The 14,944-nt window shown below is 42.8% G+C and overlaps 2 protein-coding genes and 1 non-coding gene across 7 annotated transcripts; 1 reads left to right on the forward strand and 2 right to left on the reverse strand.

Annotated features, from left to right (window-relative positions):
* Positions 1-552: 552 nt before the first annotated feature.
* On the reverse strand, positions 553-624 carry trnap-agg (transfer RNA proline (anticodon AGG)). Its single transcript has one exon. It is a non-coding gene; the product is annotated as a tRNA-Pro (tRNA).
* Positions 625-1,092: 468 nt separating this feature from the next.
* fam114a1 (family with sequence similarity 114 member A1) lies at positions 1,093-9,265 on the forward strand. Its single transcript, XM_086120140.1, has 13 exons — positions 1,093-1,165; positions 2,180-2,479; positions 3,300-3,372; positions 3,458-3,684; positions 4,507-4,641; positions 4,735-4,887; positions 4,969-5,104; positions 6,136-6,227; positions 6,756-6,956; positions 7,049-7,194; positions 7,289-7,361; positions 7,462-7,515; positions 8,637-9,265. The coding sequence occupies exons 2-13, from the start codon at positions 2,186-2,188 to the stop codon at positions 8,760-8,762; spliced, it is 1,710 nt and encodes a 569-aa protein (XP_085976266.1). The 5' UTR covers positions 1,093-1,165; positions 2,180-2,185; the 3' UTR covers positions 8,763-9,265.
* A 93-nt stretch (positions 9,266-9,358) lies between these two features.
* Positions 9,359-12,877, reverse strand: LOC147200253 (uncharacterized). Of its 5 annotated transcripts, XM_086120144.1 has the most exons (10): positions 12,534-12,877; positions 11,825-12,106; positions 11,575-11,724; positions 11,440-11,469; positions 11,100-11,210; positions 10,379-10,417; positions 10,258-10,299; positions 10,152-10,184; positions 9,925-10,037; positions 9,359-9,627 (listed from the first exon to the last, which is right to left on the reverse strand). In XM_086120144.1, the coding sequence occupies exons 1-10, from the start codon at positions 12,619-12,621 to the stop codon at positions 9,514-9,516; spliced, it is 1,002 nt and encodes a 333-aa protein (XP_085976270.1). In that variant the 5' UTR covers positions 12,622-12,877; the 3' UTR covers positions 9,359-9,513. The 5 variants fall into 5 exon arrangements, with proteins under 5 accessions (XP_085976270.1, XP_085976271.1, XP_085976268.1 ...); XM_086120145.1 differs by lacking the exon at positions 11,440-11,469; XM_086120142.1 differs by having other exon boundaries at positions 11,440-11,724.
* Positions 12,878-14,944: the final 2,067 nt, after the last annotated feature.

A 14,944-nucleotide genomic window follows, 5' to 3' on the forward strand; every position in this document is an offset into this window, starting at 1 on the left:
ACGAGGGTCGCGGGCATGCGTTTGTAGCCTATCCCAGCTATCGTCGGGCAGTAGGCAGGCTACACCCTGAACTGGTTGCCAACAAATCGCAGGGCACACATAGACGAACAAGCATTTGCGCTGACAATCACACCTCGGGACTATTTAGAGTGTTCATTCGCCTACCATGCATATTTTTGGATTGTGGAAGGAAACCGGAGTACTCAGAGAAAACCCACGCAGCCACGCGGAGAACACCACCGAGAAAGGCCGGTGCTGGAATCGGACCCTGCACCTCTGCACTGGGAGGCAGACGTGCTCACCACTCGAGCACAGTGCTGCCCTGGAGTACCTCAAAACATTTCATTCAGTTAGTCTTATGGAATCAATATTTTAAGGATAGGGTTTTAAGAATCACAAGTTCTACTGTCGTTTTTAAAGTTTTATAACTTAGTGGCATTATAGTTGATTGATGCAAAAAGGTTTGTTTAGTTGGAGGGGAGTTACTCTTCGAGACTATTTATCAGTTATCATTGTTGTGTGATTTCCGAATCAATGAAAGGTGCAAAAACAGGGCTCGTCCGGGATTTGAACCCGGGACCTCTCGCACCCTAAGCGAGAATCATACCCCTAGACCAACGAGCCATGCACCAGGGGCTTATTACTAACTTTTTAAACCAAATTTATGATTTAATTTCCGGTTGGTTCGACTGCCAACATCATTCATTGTTTTTGTCGCCGATTGCCTTGCACTGCACTTGCACGTCAGTGTTGACATTGCCCGAACCAAAAACAAATCATTATTGTTTTAGCATGTGTGTGATAAAACTTTTTAACTCTTGGTGATGTGCAAAAAAAACAAAGAGTACCATCTTGGGCTCGTTACTCCGAGGACGATATTTGCGCGTAGGCACAGATGACTATTTTTGACATATTTTACTCGGTGGTGAACATCATCTTCACCGTTTTTATGCAAGAATGTATACAGTTAATGTCTGTGGTACCCAGGAGGACCAGGGAACTTCTTGACGGCTGTTGCTCTTCGGTGTTATTCCGTGGATCTATAGACGACCGTTTGAGGAAGTCGCGATGAAACCTCTTGACTGTTGTTACTCTTCGATGTGGAGACTCACCGGCCTGCCGACGTGGCGGGGCGGAAGAGGAGCCGTCGGCTGGTACCAAACGGGTAAGTTGCGCTGTCATTTTTTTACACACCAAAACAATACAAAGTTGTCCAGCTTCCAGTTTACATGACAAACATATTTCTCTAAACTATCTGCCCTGGTGAATGCGTTTTTCGCCAGTCATACAATGTATAGGTATAGAATTTCAGTCTTGTGCGGTGCTACGTATTTTGCTGTTTCTTGAAAGTTCTCATGTGCATTCGTAGTACGAATAGTTAATACAAATTCTGACACCCGGCTTTTACTTTACTGTCATACATTTAAGTGGATGCTTTGGTTTCATTTAACAGATGAGGCATACAAGTCAGTGTGTCTTCGTCATTGTTTCTCCCGAGCCCTACCGCCCTAAGGTCCTATATTTATTTTACGCACACTGGTTGAGGTCTAAAACTCGTTTTTCCCCCCCGCATCAAAGTTTCTGCACAAAGTGAGTGTAAACAAGACAAGTGCTGTGATTGTGAATATATGTGCACTCAGTAACCAGCAGGTGGCAATGTGGTACTCTTGTTTGATTACCATTGAAAATACTGCATCTCAGAATTTGTCTGTAACAGAACGGAGAATATGGAAGGGTAAGAGGATGTTATTTTCCATGTCCTAGATGTAGATTGGCAGTTTTATGCACATTAATAGGGATGACTTGATATTAACATCAATCTGAAATTCATTTCATCTAATTTTATCCTCTCTACATACAGTGAATTTAGTATTGATGCATTGTGCACTCCTCTTCACTCCTGTATTGGCCAGTTGGCCATACTAAATCCTTTTTTTTAAATTATGGCACAATTGAATAATGAAGAGACTGTAGATTCCATGGTGTTTGCACATCAGCCTCACAATTCTGAGGGTCGGCATTCAAATTTTGATTCCAGCCTTTCTGTGTTGAGTTTGTGTGTTCTCATTCAGTCCTTCTGATAATGATGAGGCCAGCAGGCTCCCCACCGCATAGATACCATCCCAAATTCCCTTATCATGTACAATATATTAAAAACAGTAATTATCTCCACTTCCAGATCACGATGTCCCAGTCTGCCCCGTCTGATGCCGAGAGTCTCCCGCCACCTGGACTGACCACACACTCTGACCTCAGCTGTGGGCACGATGTCCCTGAAGACCCCGCAGTGTCCGCTGAAACCCAGCAGCCTCCACAGATCCCCGAGATTGCCCTGCAGACCACCGATGTGGTGACCGAGGACACCGGAGACATCCTAACTTCCTCCGAGAGTCATCTGAAGTGTGACGGTCATCTGACTGAATGTGACCAATCAGTGAGCCTGGAGCCAGATGCAACAGAGGAGGAGAAGGATCAGGAGGTTAGTCATTCAGCAAGAGAGATTGATGCAGTCAATTCATTTTGAGAAATGTTAAGGATGCACAAGTGAAGCTAAAATAAAAACAATCGGTCCTCGCAGCTTTGGAGCCGAGGTTCCTGTTTTACGACACAAACACGTGCAGCGTTCGGGACCGAGCCTTGTTGCAAATAGTGGAAATGTGTGAGTAACTGGTGGAATTTGTAAGTTGTCTAACATTTTTGAAAGAAGGGATGATTGACCAGACAAAACCCCTTTGGTTATTTTTAATCGGACTCAAAATATGAGGCATTTCAAAATAGCACGATGATTCAACAAAACAATGAAATAATGAAAAGATGGTCCCTGTTCAGTCCCCAGTCATATTTTCCACCAGAATTGCCAATATTTCACATATTCAGCCGTGGTATGTGAAAACATGAGCACAACTGTAATTGCATATAGATGACATAAGATGGCACCAAAGCAATTCATGAACCTCCTCAACTCACGCCAACATATTTCATTGGCAACCAGATGCCACAAGATGAAAGCAAGACTTTCATTTTCGACAGTGTTTTGGCCTAAGAACAAACGCGGCGTACAACAGATGAGTATGCAAGGGAACACTGTCCTGAAATAATTGATGCGCTCATCGCAGTTTGCTCAATATTGTACCTAAATATCCACAATATCTTTTTTTGTGAGAATGAAATGGGGTGAAAATGTGAAATTCCTCCAGCACACCGGATGACCTATTCTAATGTGTTATGGCACAGTAGGTGTGAATGAAATAGATGATGAGAGGTTCCGACATGTACGGAAAATATGTCGTTGTGTGCAGAGCTCACGTCAAGCTTGGGGAGGTTGGGGCTCATGGGGAAAATCCCTCCTGAGCAGCGCCACCTCCACAGTGGGTATGTCTCACACATGACCTCATCCTTCTCCCCTCTATGTTCTGTCTTCGGTGGATTTTCATGTGTTTCTCTTGATGCGTAACAGGTCACAGTCTGACGTCGGTCAAGGTGAAGGCAGGAGAAGCTCTGCGTCTCCACAGGACCTCTGTGGGGGAGGAAGCCAGAGAGGAAGAGGAGGACACAACAGAGGAGAAGCCGGAGGGAAGAGGGGAGAGCGACCAGCTGTCAGGTCATGAAGAGTCGACCACGACCAGCGCTGCTGCCTCCAACAGGGGCGTCTTCTCTGCTATCTCTAATGTTGTACAGAACACGGTGAGCAAACATCATCCCGCTACTCATGGAAAAACTTGCCTCGAAATATTTTATTGTTGTTACCTCTGCCAAGGAAGTTCTGGCCAATGTTTGTGCACAATCCCCAGCTCCACATTTGATCCAGTTTTGTTTTTGAGGTAATCATTGAAGTGATTTTAAAAAAACTGCTAAATGTTCCCACCATTACTACTAATCGAGTTTGTATGTGCAATCAATTGCAATTCAAAGAGTTGAAATATTTACCTGTCAAGCAGAAATGTTGCCAGTTCTGCGCCGTTTCCGCTCCTCCATTTCCTCCTCTCAGCTCTGTGACTCCACATCTGAACAGTAGCTCCTATATACTTTATCTTATTTTGTCTTGGGATTTCTCCAATTCTTTTACTTGAACTTTTGTTGCTAGCGGGATGTGGATATTCCCTCATGGTGTCAGCAAAGCTCATCACTCCCAATGTAATGTTTTTTGTTAAAAATAGAGGAGGCCAGAATGGGCTGGGGGGGGTTCCTAAAGACCTTTTTCCTCATGTACAAAATACTACCGCTAGATCACACTGACAATTTTAACCACAATGACAAAAAGGGATCTGTTCTGAAAATTGCAAACAATACTTATATTGCACTTAATTGAACGGTGGTTGTTTGTTTTTTCTTCTTTCTTCTTTCTACCCACATTCTTGCTGCTGGAGGCTGTAAATTTCCCCAGTGTGGGACAAATAAAGGATATCTTATCTTATCTTAAACTCCTCTTTTAGTCCCCACAATTTTGTATCTTGACCTGAGTCGATAACCCCCCGCCCCTGTTTTACGTCATGTTGGGAACCGCAGGGTAAATCTGTGATCAGCGGTGGCCTAGATGCACTGGAGTTCATTGGAAAGAAGACCATGACCGTTCTGGCTGAGAGCGATCCGGGTTTCAAAAAGACCAAGACACTGATGCAGAAGACCGCATCGTTGAGCCAGGTATGGTCATGAAGCTCTCCGTCACACTCATTCAGAGGACGCGATCACGCCCCGTCTCGGCATGGTTCCACCTTGGTCCCTGTTGTTTTGTAGATGTTGAAGGAAGCCAAGGAGAAGGAGCGAGCACGTCTGAGCAACCAGCCCATCAGCGCACCGACGGCTCATTATGGGATTCTTTTTGATGACTACCAGGGCTTGTCCCACCTGGAGGCTCTCGAGATCCTGTCCAACGAAAGTGAGGCCAAGGTCAGCCCATAGTTATAGGGAAAGACGAAATATTTTGTCCAGCAGAGTGCGAATCGAGAAATAAAGCCAAGTCACCCCCAGGTCCAAGAGTACCTCTCCTCCCTTGAGGAAGAAGAGCAGGAGGAGGTGAAAAAGGAGCTTATTTTCATCAAGGATATCTTCATCAAGAGAGAGGAGGAAAAGGAAGAGGAGGCTGGGAATGAAGAGCAGGCGAAGGGTAATTTATGTGGTGACAGTTTGAATTTAATATCGTTTTCCCTTTTGGAAATATTCTATTACAGGGTTAACCTCTCACCATTGTAAAATCGTTCTTAGCTGTATCAGCAATTTTGAAGCAAAAGCAAAATTTTACTGTAATACAAGTGTAAAAAGAAGTTCCTCGCGCGTGCTATAAACTATTTTTCAATTTAATAAAATGTCATATTCACTGTAATGACAAGCATTATTTACTCAGTTTCCTAAGTTAATTTTACGGATAAATTGTACTTGTCAGAGTAGGTATAATGCCGTATACTATTCACCTATTTCCAACCCACTCAGATCCATTTACTGGAACTTTGTTTGGTTGTCCTCATTCAAAAGGTAGGAAAAAAATTGTTCACAGTACTGAAGGCAAAGATCTAAGTTGGCAGAACCTGTGTTGTTTTTGAGTAATGAAACAGGTCAGCATTGCTGATAAATTTTTAAAAAATCACTACAATCAAATTATATATACTGTATACATTTAATAATGCCTGCCAGGTGAGCCTACTGTGTGCTACGTGCCTGTAAACCAGGGGTCACCAACCATTTTGAAACTGGGAGTCACTACTTGGGTACTGATTGGACACTTCATTTTACTCAAGTTAGAACCATTTGCTTTTCGTAAGGTTCCTTGAGGATAATTTTTGGCTACTCACCTCTGCAAATTGTCATTCTCCTGTGCATCGCTATACATAAAGATGGGAAAGCATTCTCAATGGACCGTAATGGCAACATCAGCAACTTTGGTGACACCCATTCTTTTCAAGATGGTTACTATCGTTGATGAGAGATGCGTCTCTTGAGTTTTGCTGAAGTGTCACAAGATTAGTGCAAGTCACGCATGACATTACACAACGGCGTTTGAACCTCGACGTTTTTTTTTTTCTTTCTTGTGGCTATGAAGGCTTTTTTGACAATACCGTGATATGCTGTTGCTCTCCGAATGATGACCGTAAGTGATTCAAGTGTCTCTGTCCATGTGTGTTCGTGTGCGTATTTCTGTAGACGCTGATCAAGTAGACGAAGAGTTTATGAGTGTTTTGACTGAGTTGCTGTTTGAGCTTCATATTGCTGCCACACCGGACAAACTCAATAAGGTAAAAGATGTACACAACACAACTGTTTGTATCTTGGGCTGCAGAAGAAACGGCGCCTTTTCGGTATCTACAGCAGCGAAAGGGAAACTTTTGTACTCCGGGGCCACTTTTAATTTTTAAAATCTCAATACGGACAGCCGGTCCATGTCATTTGTAGATAGAGGTAATAAAAGATAAAAATGTCTTATGGTATATAAAATCTATAAAATTGTTGAAAGAAGGGAGTGGGGCATAGGTAGCCCCTGGGCCACATTTTGCCCACCCTCATCGACTGCTCAGTCTCTATGGTGACTTATCTAAAGTACAAACAAAATCAATCTTTCGTCAATCAATTCGTTTATTATGTCACCATGGTAGGAAATAAATGTTGATCCCAAACTGCAACGACATTGTTGATATTATGACCAATTGTATGTAAATGAGACTGACTGTATGGAATCCACATATTAGCATCGAATCGTGCAGATGCACGTGATGCTAATACATCACGATGCAGAGCTTTGACAGCTCGTAATTGTGCATCCCCAGGCTCGGATCAGCGCCCACGAGTGGGTGAGCAAGGTGGAACGGCCTGTCACTACGGAGACAGTTGGCAGGGAGACGCGGGAGCAGCCTGGGGGGGAGCAGGGAGAGCAGGGCGAAGATGGAGTGGCTAAGGAGGAGAAGAGGGAGGAGGAGCAGGAGGGAGAGGAAGCAAAGTTGGAGGAGGACGGATTCAAATCTGTGGAGGTGAGGTGTCGTCACTGTGATGGGCCATTAATGGAATGATCAATACCAGTGATCTCATTTCGTCCGTGTCCACATCCGTGTTTGTTCTGCAGGCTGTCTACATGTCGTCAGTGAGCAGCCTGGCGGAAGTGACAGCCCGGAGTATTGAGCAGCTCCACAAGGTGGCAGAACTCATCCTACATGGCCAAGAGCAAGAGCAGGAGAAACCAGCAAGGGATCAGGCACATGTCCTCACCAGGTAAGTGTGTGTTAGTCTTAGAGTGTGTGTGTGTGTATGCGTTTCATGCGGTGACTGCGGCGAGGCCTGTTCCAACCTCCATTTTTCCTGGCAGGTTGACATGCGCCATGTGTAAGGAGGTGGAGTGTTTGGCCGGAAAGTTCTCTGATACGCTGCTCCTTGTTGGGGTAAGTGCGAGCCAGTGTGTGCAAGATTTGAAGTCAGTATGCTGAATGGAGATGACCAATTCTGTATGAATTCATACACACTCTTGTCATTCATCGTCAGTGTCAGAGGAAAGCTGAGGAGCTCAGTCCGCTCATTGAAAGCGTGCTGCTGGAGGTGAGAGCCGAACTCCATAGGTTAAGAATCAGTGTTCCATTATCCTGGAATTAGAAAGTGTTGTTGTTCCAATGTTAGCCGGAAACATATTTGGTTACATGTACCTTTGATGTTTGTCGTGTGTTCAACACTCATGCTTACCTGTGAAATTGTGTGAATGGTTCTAGCCAATTGGTGATACATATATTTTTAATGAATAAATACGTGTAACCAAAGTCTACTAATATATGACCAAAACATATTTTTGGAATTCAAACTGTCAGTCACTGACCAGCATCCTATAATGTATTGACGTTTTTCTCCATTGGACTACAAAACAATTTGTTGTATTTTTGTTAAATCCATGTGCCCGTATTTTCCGCACGATGAGGCGCTTCGGAGTGTAACGCGCACCTTCAATGAATGGCCTATTTTAAAACCGTTTTCCTATATGGGGCGCACCGCGTTATAGGGCGCATGGAAGCTACAGTAGTGGCTGGGGTTGCGTTCTGCATCCGCTAGATGGAGCTATGCTAAAGGGAATACAATACAATACAGCTTTATTTGTATCAAGCGTTCACAACCACTGCAGCTGTAACAAAGCGCTCTACAGAACATTTAAAATACTATGTCCAAGAAATCAGAATACTGATCCATATATGAGGCGCATCGGATTATAAGAAAAACCGTTTGCTTTTGAGAAAATTGAATGCTTTTAGTGCGGAAAATACGGTAATCTTTATCAGTTCTTCCCATCGGAACAAAAATGAATAAAAAATCCAGAGCAGAAGTTTTCCACTCTCCCATGTTCATTTAACTTTAAATTCAACACTGTTAATATTAAAACACTGAAGCCTTTTCTTTCATGACCAATGATTATCACATTAGGGTGTGCACCTCGGACGTCCAATTATGTGTTCTGAAATGTCACACAAGTGTAAAAATATGTTCAGGACTGTCAGTTAAAAAGCATGAAAACAACTCCGCCACAACTTTTAGAACAAGTGACAATGCTAGAGTCTTGCTGACCGCTGTCTTGCCCAATTGTAGAAAGACTTAAAATGTTCCCTACTCACACAATTTTTCTGTTTTGAAATTGCGTGCTCTGGTTTTAATTGAGGTCTTGGTTCTGTCGTCCTCAGGGCTCCAACAGTACCAACTACATCCAAAATGCCTTTCAACTTCTGCTGCCTGTCCTGCAGATCTCCCACATCGAGAGTCAACGCTGCACAACATGCACAGAACCAGCAGCACATGTGCAGCACTAACACACGCGCGCACTCACACAATATTGTACAGAAAGGGTAAAGAAATTCCACAAGAGCTTCTGTCTACATTGTCAGAAGCTGTTTATTTATGTGTATAATACAAAGTTAACATTGACATGTTAACTGGTCTACAGGTAGCCTCTGTGTGTGGCTAACCCTGATGTTGTTTGTTTTCACATGGAGGCTTTTAGCCGTGTGCTTAATACAAAGATAATCTCCCAAAAATACAGCATAACCAAAACGCGTTGGTGTTTACATTAATATATATTTGAAAAAATATATGTATAAGCACCCTTGCACTCCATTGCCTTGACTGACATAAGAGGATTGTTCTCTTTTTAAAATGCCAGTATTCAAGATTAATGTATTTTTTTTGTTATATTAATGACATCTAACTGCTCCAATTGATATCGCCTTGAAGGAAATCTATTTCCCCAACATTCACCCTACCAGGATCCAATGCAAATGGCATGCGTAGCTATGAAATAAATGCTCTGATCAGGTACGTGCTCAGACGTTTTGTTATTCTTGTTTGTGTTGTTGTTCCACACATTTTTACTGTCCTGCCAAATTTTGCCTTTTAAACCATCCACTGCGGCATCAACCCTTAGTGATCCATTAAAAACAAGTTTCTTTAGCCATACAGTCTGGGAAAGATGATCGGTTACGTCCAGATACTTTGCAGTGTCATGCATTTGAAAATTAAGTCACTTTAAACCTCACTTGCATCCCAGATCTTTTTTTTTCCACATTAAAGTCGGGGACGAATGATGATGATGATGTCATGTTCATTTTTCTTTGTGAGCCTAAAGCTGTGTCCTGTCCAGCAGGAGGGAAAGTCACTGTGGACGGTGATGAAGATTGGCTGGAAGAGAAATATCGTTTACAATAATGTGAGATGCATGTGGTCAATGATTACAAACGAAATATTGCGTCGAAAACTTTATTTTTAAACACAGACATATCCATCCATCCATTTTCTGATCCGCTTTATCCTCACAAGGGTCGCAGGGCATGCTGCAGCCTATCCCAGCTGCCATCGGGCAGTAGGCGCGGGACACCCTGAACCGGTTTACAGCCAATCACAGGGCACACACAGACAAACAACCATCCGCACTCAAACTCACACCTAGGGACAATTTGGAGTCTTCAATCAACCTACCACGCATGTTTTTGGAATGTAGGAGGAAACCGGAGTACCCGGAGAAAACCCACGCAGTTTACCAGTCACATAACAGTGGTCCGCATTTCCATCCAGTACAATTTCTGCATCATCTGAAAAATGAAGACATGAACATCGTAAACAGTAAGATTCATCCATCCAAATGTATTTTTATGACTGTTATCATCATCTGTGCTGAATTATGTTTGTGTGTTCTGATTTCCTACCAGCTACTTCGACCTCTGCAATAGATGTTAATCCTGTCATGGAAAAAGAAAATCAGTTACGGGAAAAAGAAAAATCCATGACATTTTATTCTCTTTTCGTACTAACCTGACCATGTTGGGGGAGGCTTGTAATTATGAAGGTTTCTCCCTGAAAGCATTTCAATTCATAATTAAAGTCATGTCACTTTCAAAGCATGCACATCAATTAAAAATGTGCCAGAAGTTACCGTTTAGAATGTTGATCTCTGTCATTGCTTCCATCTGATCTAGAGGCACATCAGATTTGTATCTTATTTGATACAAAGTGTGACATGGAAAATAAATGTCAACCCTAAACTGAGTTTAGAACCCCACTTTCAAATCCTAACCCAGTTTATAACCCAACTTTGAAAGCCTTAACCAAGTTTAAAACCCTAATTTGAAACCCCAACTCTCGTTTTAAACCCTAGTTTGAAACTGTAACACAATCTTTCAAAACCTTATTTGAACCCATAACCACCATTTGAAACCCTAACCAGAGTGTGAAACCCTACTTTGAAACATTAACCTCATTTAAAACTCCACTTTGAAACACTAACCCGAGTTTAAACCCCGTAATTTTGCTGTCCCCCTGCCACATACTAATGCAGTTCACACTAGTTCAGAGAATAAACTAGTCAAGTAAATGCATAAATTGTGAACAAGCAACAATGTTTTTAGTGCCTTATGTGCACTTTACTAAAAATAAAAAATTAATAGATAGCTATCCACAGTATAGTGTAGGTAGAGAGATATCCTAGCTAGCTAGCTAGCTACTCATACATTTACCTGTCAACTGCTGCCCATAGAAGCAATAATCAAGATGTACTTTCCCCGATAGACAGAAAACATGTGCAGGTAAATTTGAATACATTTGCCACTTTGGATACGCCGTGTGCAATGAAGTGAAAATATGATCGTGTGTCTTACTGCAACAGAGTCCGCTGCGCTTCATTCGTCTGAGGAAAGCTGAGGTCAAAGTCAGCAAAACCGCACACAAGAGAACCAGCCAGAGGATCTTGAACACAGCACCCCACTCATCTGGGACAGAGATCGCAGACACAATAACTCAATCTCAAGGACAACAGACTCAACATTAGGTACCCTTTGTACAATTGCTTTATCGACAATTCTGCCGTGACGATACTGCCAATAACCAGAACTTCTGTTATTGGCTTTCAATCTCAAAACCGAGCACTATTACAGCAAAGCTGTACAGTCGCGAATGTGTAGTGACGGTACACGCTAGTCATAAATTCCCCACGCCAACCTTCTTGTGTCTTTTGAAACTTCTTATTTTCTGCGACAGAAGAGAGGGTGTCATTTGAGAGTCTCAGCAGACAAACGATGTGATTGATTGTCTCCAAAGTGGGATGGACTGGCCCACAGCAATAAGATGCCGCACCGTGACCTCCATCATCATCCGTCTCCTCGTCAGCTGGTTGAAGATGCAGGGAGCTGGAATTACTGCGGCCATATAAGGTGAGCTTCAGGAAGTTAGCTTCTCCAAATTCAAACTTCACTGACACCTCCAGGTCACTAGGCTGTGGCAACACTGTATTAAACACGAGAAAGGCAATTCAGGTTTACTTGTGTCGAGAGAGGGCATTTTAAGGATGTTTTCAAACTGCAGCCAATCGTATCTTTGCTTGTACCTGAATGGGAGTTGTTACTCTGCAATTCCGCCGCACTCCCTTGTGTTTCACACATGTACCATCTTAGGTGTGGGTCTTCGCTCCTCACATCCTTTGTCGTAGGGCTGCTGTCACCTTTTCTCTCGTCACACGTCTCACGCCATCGCTCTTCTCCTGGGATGAGAGGCGGGTCACATGACGTTTTTCTTCTCACCTCGGCCTCTGCACTCCCACGCCAGTTCTCCCTCTTCCTCGCTCGCTTGTCCCGCTCACACGGCAAACAGACAAGGCTGACTTTGGACACTGAAAGGAGAGAGCGGACAATGCAGATATTATTTGAACATGCAAGAAGTGGAGAAAAAGAACCTTTTAGTTCAACAAATCGGACAAGGGTAAAATTGAATAGAAAACATGTCTGACATGACAAAAGAAGACGTGAGGAAATGTCTGAGTGTGAGCACGTGGCACGGAGCCAAGAGAGGAAATTGCGTTTTTACAGTTACACGTTGCGGAAGTCATCTACTAGTACAATAGTGGTGGAGTGGAGCTCCGTCCTTTGCATTAACATATAACACATAAAGCCCGAAATTACTCCTACCCAGGCCAAATGTGGAATGAAAGTACATTTTTCAGGTTTGTTGGTTTTGACCAACTAAGAAGGACTTCTGGCGGAAGGCCTTAAAAAGGAATGAACACAAACACGTGCACACACATTTAATAAAATCCTCACCTCCGTATGAAGCGAAAAAATCTGCAAGGCAGATGATGAAGATGAAGATCACGAGGACGAGAAGCTTCGTCACGATTGACCTTGTCATGTTCGCACGCTCTCGAGTATGACTTTTAACCTGTGCCGCCCGCCTCCCTCTTCTGTTTCAAAACGTCCCACCCTTTTCGTTCATCTTTTTGCCGCAGGCCAAGCCTCCAAAGGAAGACCTTAGGACCAAGGCAGAAGTGGGCGATGAAGCAAGGGGCTGTCGGCATGCGGCGCGCCGCTGCTCAACGCTTCTCTTCCGTACTTCGTACTTCCTGTCGTGTTCACACAGAGGATGACAAAGGGACCTACGGGCACGATGTGAGTCGAAATGTCATGTGTCTGAGCGAGCGTTGAGAGAGGCTGCGATGTATTGTATATGCTGGGAGCTATGGCATGCACCCATAGACGATGTAAACAGTCGCATTGTAATGGTTGTGTTGGGTTTCGTGTCTCCTGTTGGTGTTAACGGAACTGCCCGGAGTGAATCTACAGACATGCCAAAACAAATTAAGTCACATCAGACAATATTACGTTTTTTCTCGGTTGCGTTGGTAATACGAAACATATTAGGATGAATCTCTGCTGAATTGTCTTGGCATGAGTTCAAGTTTTGACATGTAAAACGGTTGAACAGGTGGTCATAATATGTCAAGCATATTTCTACGCATTCGCTTCAAACTTTTTTTTTTCCAGAGGCAAAGTTTGACTTTCTAACCGAGGGAAATGTGTGAAGCATTTGATCAACAAGCGATGAGCTGGTTTTCTGAGCTAGCTCGTGAAGATAATTGTTGTGATCTGGATGAGAATCTGTGGCCCAAAAGAAGCAGGAACACCGCAGTGTAATTTCGACTGTGTTGCACATACAGTTTGTTTGTTTTTTACCGAAGGGCATAGTCCCATGTCCACATGTCAACTTTTTTGTTTGTTTTAATTTCTTTCTGTGTGCATGGCAGTGCTCTTTTTCTTTCTGTATCTCAACGAAATGTTTGTCAACAAATTACCGCGCAAACAGTAAAAAATGAAATGAAGTCCGTGAAGGTGTAACTTTTAATTTATCATCAAAACTTACCGTAAGTGGCACTTTACTTCAGAGCATCCAATCAAAGTACACGGTTAGGCTCTATTGACAACATGAAGAACTAATTAGAATTTCTTTCTGCGTACACATCGGCACACCGACGTGGCGTCGCTGACGTTCAGTGACACAAATATTTACTTTTGAGAGATGTACGAAGGAATTGGAGAAATGGCATTTCTGCAGCAAACATGATGTTTTGCTATTTGTGCAGATTGTTTTGAGAAACGCACTCAGTGTTTTGCAAATTTCAAGACAGTGCTCCCTCGCTATTTCGCGGTTCGTTTATCGCGGCTTCAGTGCATCGCAGATTTTTTCATTAAAAAATATATTTTTTTTCCATATACATGGAGTACAGTACTGTATATGTTGCTCTATGTTACTCGCTGTTGTTTTGCAGCTTCTCACTGACCGTTTGCGGACTTTAAAAAAATAAATAAATACAAGTATTTATTTACCTGTATATGTTTATTGGCAACCGATTCAGGGTGTCCCCCGCCTACTGCCCGAAGACAGCTGGGATAGGCTCCAGCACCCCCCGCGACCCTAGTGAGGATCAAGCGGTTGGGAAAATGGATGGATGGATGTTTATTGGTCGCTACTTCGCAGATTTTCGTTTATCGCGGGTGGTTTTGGTCCCCAATAACCGCGATAAACGAGGGATTACTGTATTGTGACCTCCAAGTGTTGTCGTTAATGCCATCAGGTTTTCCTCAGTTGTGCAAACTTGATCAGACAGTTGTTGTTCCATTGTGGTTCTTCTTCATTCTTCTTAAACGAAACCTATGAAGTGACAGTCAACAATCCATCTTCTAAATTTGACACTCCATTATGTTGTTTAAAAACCTGCCAAATTTAAATGGTTGAAAAAAAATTGCCGCAGTATATACCGCTACTTAAAATGGGGCTTCAAAATCATAATAAATAAATAAAAAGAAGCCTTTGTCTTTCTCTCAAACGCTGGAGGCGTATCTGCTTAATGTGGTGAAAGCAGGCCTTGGTCAACTGTTAAATCTCAAAGAAGCAATGCCGCTATTATGACTTGAAAACAAAAACAGTGACTTTCTTAGGCTAGACATAACTACGCTGTGAAAATACAAGATATTTGCTTCAAACGTGTGGACAAAATGGACGGCTGCAGTTTCCAATGAATTAGCCACACTTCTTTTGAACAGATGGGATTTATAGATTGATTTATTTTAGTTCACATTGTCACGGTTAAAAAGTTGGTCACTGTGTTGCTTTTGCAGTTGGAAATGATCATCATTTAGCAACACTCATTTCTAAAAAAAAAATAACCAAAACACAC

Source organism: Hippocampus guttulatus, chromosome 9 (genome assembly GCF_054856545.1).
Source record: "Hippocampus guttulatus isolate MCC_2025c chromosome 9, RoL_Hgut_1.0, whole genome shotgun sequence".
NCBI lineage: Eukaryota > Metazoa > Chordata > Actinopteri > Syngnathiformes > Syngnathidae > Hippocampus > Hippocampus guttulatus.

What these genes read in the sequence shown, in the direction of transcription:
- fam114a1 (XM_086120140.1), top strand. Translation starts at nt 2,186, where the DNA reads ATGTCCCAGTCTGCCCCGTCTGATGCCGAGAGTCTCCCGCCACCTGGA. An exon ending in CTAATGTTGTACAGAACACG is followed by an intron (nt 3,685 to 4,506) that starts GTGAGCAAACAT and finishes TGGGAACCGCAG; the next exon opens with GGTAAATCTGTGATCAGCGG. An exon ending in CCAACGAAAGTGAGGCCAAG is followed by an intron (nt 4,888 to 4,968) that starts GTCAGCCCATAG and finishes AGTCACCCCCAG; the next exon opens with GTCCAAGAGTACCTCTCCTC.
- LOC147200253 (XM_086120142.1), bottom strand. Translation starts at nt 12,621, where the DNA reads ATGACAAGGTCAATCGTGACGAAGCTTCTCGTCCTCGTGATCTTCATC. An exon ending in AGAGATCAACATTCTAAACG is followed by an intron (nt 10,300 to 10,378) that starts GTAACTTCTGGC and finishes AAATGCTTTCAG; the next exon opens with GGAGAAACCTTCATAATTAC. An exon ending in GCCTCCCCCAACATGGTCAG is followed by an intron (nt 10,185 to 10,257) that starts GTTAGTACGAAA and finishes TTTCCATGACAG; the next exon opens with GATTAACATCTATTGCAGAG.